General features: G+C 39.9%; 1 protein-coding gene across 1 annotated transcript in view; it reads right to left on the bottom strand.

Moving 5' to 3' along the window:
* Window positions 1-1,666: 1,666 nt before the first annotated feature.
* Window positions 1,667-9,110, bottom strand: part of LOC137268059 (caspase-3-like) — a 52,761-nt gene continuing 45,317 nt past the window's right edge. Inside the window, exons 8-9 of the mRNA XM_067802560.1 lie at window positions 7,066-7,175; window positions 1,667-4,807 (exon numbers count right to left, since the gene is read on the bottom strand). Coding sequence (XP_067658661.1) covers window positions 4,643-4,807; window positions 7,066-7,175 — 275 coding nt within the window. The 3' untranslated portion in view covers window positions 1,667-4,642. The remainder of the gene's footprint in view (window positions 4,808-7,065; window positions 7,176-9,110) is intronic.

The raw sequence follows: 9,110 nt of genomic DNA, 5'->3' as shown, positions 1-9,110 counted from the left end.
GTACAAATATCAGCAGGAACGATCGTAGGACAGGGGTTACTGAGAAGAGGTGGGATTTGGTGTATAGAGGGCTGGTTGAGTGGTAGCAGAAGGCTTTGTACGGTGGAATAGATGAGTTTGTCAACATGTTAGGCAATGTAATGCGTATGTGGCCGTTACGGGGCAGGGGCAGGGGCAGGGGCAGGGGTAGCGGTAGGGGCAGGGGTAGGGGTAGGGGTAGCGGTAGGGGTAGGGGTAGGGGTAGGGGCAGCGGTAGGGGTAGGGGCAGGGGTAGGGGTAGCGGTAGGGGTAGGGTTAGCGGTAGGGGTAGCAGTAGGGGTAGGGGTAGCGGTAGGGGTAGGGGTAGGGGTAGCGGTAGGGGTAGGGGCAGGGCTAGTGGCAGCGGTAGGGGTAGGGTTAGCGGTAGGGGTAGGGGCAGGGGTAAGGGCAGGGGTAGGGGTAAGGGCAGGGGTAGGGGTAGGGGTAGCGGTAGGGGCAGGGGCAGGGGCAGGGGCAGCGGTAGGGGTAGGGGTAAGGGCGGGGGTACGTCTCAAGACACTGCGTGCTGTTACTTCTTCTAGTGTCGTAAAATACATGTGATTTTGCAGTTGTTTTTTTTCACTGTTGTCCATTCAGACTAGATCAACAGTCGACAAGGACTAATTTTCGACAAGTGCATGGCTGCAACTTTGTATTGAATCTGTTTTCGAATCCAACTACACATATGCTTCTTGCAATCCTTAGATTTTCACCATACTTTCCCTTGTGAGTTCTAGAACCCCTGAAGCTGCTGCATAGAATATTGGCCTTCAGTAACCCATGCCGGTCGTAGGAGGCGACTAACAGCATCTGGTGGTAAGGCTGCTGACTTGGTTCACAGTCATCAGTTCCCAGTTGTGCAAATTGATGCTCATACTATTGATGACGGGATGGTCTGGTCCAGACTCAATTATTTACAGACCGCCGCCATATAGATGGAACATTGCCGAGAGCGGCGTAAACCTCACCCACTCACTCATTTTAGGTGTACCTACATGCCCTTGCATGTGTTCATGATGATGACGAACCACGTGCGTACGCTTTCACTAATGTATGATGTGAAAATACATACCTGCAGTCATTCTTAAACAACTCTCAGCAACTAATGCAGGCAGCATTACGAAGTGATCAATGATGAAGAGAAAGAGAATGCAAAATTCCAACATGCAAGCCAAACAAGAGCTTTACCACTCTCTGCAGTAGACACTGGCTTCAAGCAAAGTTGAAAGTGGTAATATCCACTGACAAGCCATGTGATAGGGAAGTTATACCTGTGGACAATATGTATTGGATTCAAACAACCCGTTTCGGAGCGTATGCTTGCTCCTTCACCTGATATCTGGCTTCTCCTACACTTTCCACTTCTAAACACCCTTAAAGGTAGTTGGACTATTGCTGAGTATGGTGTAACACCAAACTCACCAACCCACTCACTCACTCATCCACCAGCACATGTGTATCCAGGCAGGTGTACAGTTTGTTTTGTTTGTTGTTTATGCCTACACTCATCAGCATCCCAGTTATGTGGTCATCATCTGTTAATAACTGAGTCTAGGCCAGACCAGACAATCAATGAATGTCTGTTGCACAGATGTAAAATATGAGGTAATATTGATATCAGTATGAAGAAAGAACAACACCTGAGGAGTTCAAAGTAATAATTACATACATTAGCAAAATGTTACCTGACAAACAAAGCAAACCATTGCTCACATTTGTAGCTAAATACATTTTGCAACAAAACTGCTAAAGTATTGCTAACTACAGCAGTGTCAATGTTATAGTGTATTTGGTTGTTTATTTGTTATATGATGATGCACTCAGAAGTATTCCAGCTATAGGGCAGCAACCTGTAAATAATCAGGTCTAGGGAAAACAATCAAGTGATCATGTAGCATAAGCATCGATCTGCACAGATGGACAATATCATGTTGATAGTGTATCAATAATTTAAACAAGCAAGAATCATATCAAAACTGGCCCCCAATAGTCCAAGCAGATAAGCAAAATACCCCCATCCCCAAGCCTATCAATCAAAACTTTATTTCCAGAACTTTGCATTCAAAACACACAAGCGAAGAAAATATCTACCTCAAATTATTTGTTATTTTTAATAATTAAAACAGACATCATATCCTGACTTGTATCTACCTCAAATTATTTGTTATTTTTTATAATTAAAACAGACATCATATCCTGACTTGTATGATCTTCATTACCATTATAATTTCACGTATCAAAACAATAATTCTTCCTTATTCAAGAAAGCTACTGTGCCTCTGTGCTGTGATGAAATGTTTTGCCAGCTGCACTGTCTGTTGTTAGATAACAATCACAATGTGCACTGGTTAGCAGACCTACTAGTTCCTATAGCTGTAACAATTTCCAGGTGAAACAAGAGACATCAGAAAATGACATATCCCCCCGACCCCCACATATTTGAAAGGACAAATCATCTGACAGTTACTTAATGTCTTCTTAGACTAAGTTTCCATTGTTTCCATTGAATTCATGCAAAGTACAAATGCCATATATCTGTAAACAGCAAAAGGCACCACTTCAAGATCTGTCTCATATATCTGCCAAGAGTGAGTGAGTGAGTGAGTTTAGTTTTACGTCGCACTTAGCAATATTCCAGCTATATGGCGACGGTCTGTAAATAATCGAGTCTGGACCAGACAATCCAGTGATCAACAACATGAGCATCGATCTGCGCAATTGGGAACCAATGACATGTGTCAACCAAGTCAGCTAGTCTGACCACCCGATCCCGTTAGTCGCCTCTTACGACAAGCATAGTCACCTTTTATGCAAGCATGGGTTGCTGAAGGCCTATTCTACCCCGGGACCTTCACGGGTCTCTGCCAAGAGACTCATCCCTCCATTTTGAGACTTAGTTCAAAACGTTTCCATGGAAACCAAGAAAATAATAAATCACAAAAAACTGTAATTACCAAAAGGCACAAGTTTTACTGACAGATATTAAGAAGTTTTTGAGTTCTCCTCCAGAAATGAAACACACCTCTCACTTTAGAGACTAAGTCCAAAACGTTTCCATGGAAACCGAGAAAATAAGAAATCCCCAAAATTTGTACATAGCAAAATGCACCACTTTAGGTTCTGTTTGATATATCTGCCAAGTTTTGCAGATAAATACTGAACGTTTTTTGAGGTCTGCTCCAGAAATGAAGCTCATCCCACCATTAGACTAACAGCAAAATGTTCCATGGAAAAAAAATAAAAAATAATAATGACTAAAAATGACAAAAATCTGTAAATAGCAAAAGGCACAACCATAGGTTCAGATTACTATAGCCATCAATTTTGGTCTAAAATATTGAATGGTTTTTTAATTATGCTCCAGAAACAAAATGACTACAGACGGATGGATGGACAGACAAATGAGGCATGGAAAAGGCACCACTTTGGGGTCTGCCAGACATATCTATGAAGTTTTGCAGAAAAATATTGAACGGTTTTTCAGTTATGCTCCAAAAAGGAGGCCCATCCCTCCAGTTTGAGAATAAGTCCGAAATGTTTCCATGGAAACCAAGAAAATAATAAATCACAAAAACCTGTAAATACCAAAAGGCACCACTTTTGCAGGAAAATATTGAACGGTTTTTGAGTTCTGCTTCAGAAACGAAGCCCACCCCAACATTAGATTAACACCAAAATGTTCCATGGAAAAACAAAAACAATAAAAACGCCAAAAATCTATAAATAGCAAAAGGCACAACCATAGATCGAGATTGTTACACCTATCTTCGTTCCGAAGGAGGAACGGTTTCTGAGTTATGCTCTGGAAACAAAATGATTACGGACAGACAGATGGACGAACGGACGAGGCGTAGACTATATTCCCCGCATGCCAGGGGGATACAAAAAAATGCAACAACAGAACTGATCACAATGACATGAAATTAATTACATCGACTGTATCACCTGGGCCTCAAAAGACATTGTTACAATCCCCAGCAAAAATAAGCACAAATGATTTTTATCATATAGGTCAGATGTGTGCTAACATGGTCTCTAATGACTGATGAGACATCGTAACATTAAGAAACATGTCACTTCTAGCTGCATTGTTGGTTGTGGGGTTAGTTTCGACTTTCAAGTGTTTGCCTGGCAGGGTGATGGTCTGGTTTCATGATTTGAGTCCCACATGGGTAGAATGTGTCAGTTTAGGTGTGTCCCAAATGTAACAGACAGAAGGATTGCTAGATGGTCAGTAAAACCATACCCACCAACTCATACAGCATTGTAGCAACCTCACCAAGGATGGGTGAATGTGAAGGATCTGTATGGATTCAACTCAACCCAAACTGTCTTTCACAGAACCTAACATAGGTGAAATCAAAGGATATCTCCAGAGAGAAAATGTTGTATCACAATACTCTTCTCATCAATAATACCATTACTGTGAAGTCATTGGTCACCATGACATGGCAGTCAGACATCGATAACCTGTATATTTCTGACTGGAAAGCTGTACCTTTTCAATGAAGATATCAGCTGCTGTTAGCAAACCATAAAGTAAGCAGAATGATTTTATCAACATATGTTAACATATCTGATCTCAACAGACACAACGATGAGTTTTCACGGTGCAGGGGTGGCATCATGAGTTGGTTGGGTGTATTTGATTAGATGGACGGGCCTCTCTAGATACATCAGCCTTCAGACCTGGGAAGAAGTAGAACTTCTTTCTGAAGGAGGAATTGAAGATGGAAACCTGCTTCAGGCCCTTTCCCATGATCTCACCTCGACTAACAAGGTTGTTAACCTGCAAAGACAGAAGAAAATTGGATATGCAATGCATCAAATTTCAGGTTTAGTATTTCAAACAAATCCTTAGTCAGCACCACTGCCAATACACCACTGCCATTTACACAGAAATTCTCTTCTCAAATGTTCCTGCTGCTATATTACCAACAAATGAAGCCAAATGCTTTGTTTAAGTGAGAGGAAAGCAAGGAAGTTCTTCCACTAACATCTAACAAGAGTCATCACAAGATGACATATCCCCCTGGTCCCCACATGTTTGAAAGGACAAAGAATCTGAGAGTTACTCATTGTTTCTTTTAGACTAAGTTTGAATTGTTTCCATGGAATTCATGAAAACTATAAATGCCATATACCTGTAACCAGCAAAGTCACAATTTCAGGGTCAATCTCATATATCTGTCAAGAACTGTTTACAGATATGAAATGGTTTTCCAGTTGTGCTCTGGGAACGAAGCCCACCCCTCCATTTTGAGACTAAGTCCAAAACATTTCCATAAAAACCAAGAAAATAATACATGACAAAAACCTTTAAAACCAAAAGGCACCACTTTGGGGTCTGCCACATATATCTAGAAAGTTTTACTAACAGATATTTAGAAGTTTTTGAGTTCTGCTCTGGAAATATACACACCTCTCACTTTTCAGACTAGGTTCAAAACGTTTCCATGGAAACCGAGAAAATAATCAATCACAAGATCCTGTACATAGCAAAAGGCACCACTATAGGTTCTGAATGATATATCTACCAAGTTTTGAAGAAAAACATTGAATGGTTTTTGGGTTCTGCTCCAAAAATGTAGCACATCCCTCCATTTTGAGACTAAGTCTAAAACGTTTCCATGGAAACCAAGAAAATAATAAATCACAAAAACCTGTAAATACCAAAAGGCACCACTATAGGTTCAGACTGATATATCTACCAAGTTTTGCAGAAAAACATTGAATGGTTTTTGAGTTCTGATCCGGAAACGAAACACACCTCTCACTTTTGAGACTATGTCTGAAACATTTCCATGAAAACCAATAAAATAATAAATCACAAAAACCTGTAAATACCAAAAGGCACCACTATAGGTTCACATTGATATATCTACCAAGTTTTGAAGAAAAATATAGAATGGTTTTTGAGTTCTGCCCCGAAACGAAGCACATCCATCCAGTTTGAGACTATGTCCGAAACGTTTCCATGGAAACCAAGAAAATAATAAATCACAAAAACCTGTACATAGCAAAAGGCGCCACTTCAGCTTCTGACTGATATATCTACCAAGTCTTGCAGAAAAATATTGAACGGCTTTTGAGTTCCGGAAACGAAACACACCTCTCACTTTTGAGACTATGTCCGAAACCTGTACATAGCAAAAGGCACCACTTTAGGTTAAGATTGATATATCTACCAAGTTTTGCAGAAAAATATTGAATGGGTCATTAGTTCTGCTCTGCAAACAAAGTCCGCCCCACCATTAGACTAACATCAAAATGTTCCATGCAAAAACAAAAAAAATTATAAATGCCAAAAATCTGTAAATAGCAAAAGGCACAACCATAGGCTGAGATTAAGATATCTATCAAGTTGGGTCTAAAAATATTGAACGGTTTCTGAGTGATGCTCCAGAAACAAAATGATTACGGACAGACGGAATGGACGGGGGATGGACGGACTGACGGACAGACGAGGCGTTGACTATATCCCCCCGCATCACATGCTGGGGGTATAAAAATGCATGTTACTTGCTTGAAAGCTTCTGCAAATTGTCAATATGTGTAGTATGGACATAAGCCCACTGACTCAAGTTCTACGAATTGCTTGGATAGCAACAATGACCCATGTCAGTGAACCTGACCATCCGATCTCATTAGTCACACCTTAAAACAAGCATGGTTAGTGAAAATCATGAAAATCTACTTTTTTATAGCCTAAATGTCATTGAGAAGTGTTGCACATAAAGGCATGAATTCATGAATGTCTACTTCATTATTCTGAGAGACAATGTTTTGGAGTTTATTCTTACTCCTTTATCATTTACCCCATTCAAGTTGACATTCATAAATAATTTTTGACACATTCAGTGTTTTCCATTTCACAATCGAAACAGAATACTATCTTGCCATGTTTATATGAATGACTCCACAGCCTTGTAACATTCTAGATGAAACAGATGCTGGTTTTTTCCTCACATGATGATACAAAGCCATTGCCAGTTCCTGTAAGGAAACTAACTATGGCCAGAATACAGACAAGATATCACATCTAACCTTTGTCATCATTGACAAAAGATCTTCTGAGTGGGCATACTTCTGGAAGATGTAGGTTATCGCCTGAACAAACCATGTACCTCTCATTGTGTTTCGGTAGGACAAATAATCTGGAAGAAACAAACATGAATTTAAAAAAGAGGTCAACTTTTTTAAGTTTCTTCAATGCCATTTTCTAAAAACCCAGCAAGCAGCCTCCACTTATACACACATGATGTCAGTAGCTCAAACAACTAGAGTCATCAGAAGATATTTGATATTTGCCCACATATTTGAGAGGACAAATCATCTGACAGTTACTTGATGTTTTCTTAGATTAAGTTTGAATCGTTTTCATGGAAGTCATGAAAAATATAAATGCCATATATCTGTAAAAAGCAAAAGGCATCACTTCAAGATCTCTCTCATATATCTGCCAAGATCTGTTGAAAGATATGAAATGGTTTTCGAGTTGTGCTCTGCAAATGAAGCCCACCCCACCATTAGACAAACATCAAAGAGTTCCATGGAAAAACAAAAAAACAATAGAAATGACAAAACTCTGTAAATAGCAAAAGGCACAACTATAGGTTGAGATTATTATGTCTGTCAAGTTGGGTCTAAAAATATTGAACGGTTTCTGAGTTATGCTCCGGAAGCACAATGATTACGAACAGATGGACAGACGGACAGACAAGACATCGACTATATCCCCCCGAATTACATGCCGGGGACGGGGAAATCCTTACTTATAACTCCCATATCACACCAAGAACAGTGAAAAGCCCTGAAAATAAAACAGTATCTCTGCATGAGAATTTATTTCATTAATAAAACTCTTTTAAGGTCTGTGCATGCTAATTTGTGAGAGCAACTGATTTTTACAAAATATATCATTCCTGCTAATTCTGGAGAAGAAATGTTCAAGTTTTAGCCAGATCAAAGCCAAATTCTCTCTCTCTCTCTCACTCTCTCTCTCTCTCTCTCTCGCTCGCTCACACACACATCTGTACCTATCCCTGCTACCCCAATTAACTGATTTGCTGATTGTTCTGTTGTTCCCACTTGTGCTAGCAGAACAGGCTGTGCTTGTTCCAAATATTTTACCATTTTCAACAGACTTGTCAGATGAACTATAGTCAATAGATCCCTACCATGCCTGTGTCTCTGCTCTCTTGTTCATCAGCCATTGACTGCTGTGATATCTGGTGTTATCGTTCACAATACTTAAAGGTCACATGCAACCAAAAAATCAAACATAACTAAAACACATTTATCACTTATTCATGACATGTAATATACATTGCTGCTTTTAAAAAAACAAATAAACACAATTATAGCGTACAATCGCGATTCAAAAGTGCAATATTTTGCACTTGGGCTTACTTCCCCCGAAACGAAGCCCTCGGGAGACCGAACCCAGTCATAGCGGGTGGATATGCACTCAAGTGTAACGACAGCTTCCGACTGGCTGGTTCATTTGCTAATATGCTGAGGGTTCATTGTGTGTACAGAAAGATGATCTGTTTGATGGGCATTTTAGAAGTATAGCGAGTCACAAGAAAGTAAGATTCTTTATGGATAACAACTTCTTTTTGTGTACTTGATGCGTCTTTTCAGTATGGATTCATATACTGTTGTCAAACAAAATCATATACACTAAAAGAAGTCATTATCCATGAAGAATGTATATTAAATGATTAAAGCTGTGTATTGCATGTTGTCTTTAGCAGACAGGCAGACAGACATATAGGTGTGAATAAACCAGACATTGAGCTTTCTCTGTGACAGAAACTGCTTACTACAGTCAGCAAGTTGTTTTATGTAACGAGTAGATTATTTACTTGTTTGTGTACACAACCAAGATTAGACTACTGCTCACGACCTCAGACGCTGGGCATGCATACTGTTTCAAGCTCTGCGAACCTATTCACTGCACATGCGTTATGGACGCAGCGCAGCACAGTTGTTGAAACCAGTTTTCCCCCTAGTGTTGGGGGGAATATAGTGAAACGTTTGAACTCCGATTTCGCGGGCTTTTTTTTATCGAGTTTTTTTTTCAACTT

The sequence above is a fragment of the Haliotis asinina genome, chromosome 16 (assembly GCF_037392515.1).
Source record: "Haliotis asinina isolate JCU_RB_2024 chromosome 16, JCU_Hal_asi_v2, whole genome shotgun sequence".
Lineage (NCBI taxonomy): Eukaryota > Metazoa > Mollusca > Gastropoda > Lepetellida > Haliotidae > Haliotis > Haliotis asinina.
The sequence above is the reverse complement of the archived record's forward strand: the minus strand, read 5'-3'. Positions and strand labels throughout refer to the sequence as shown.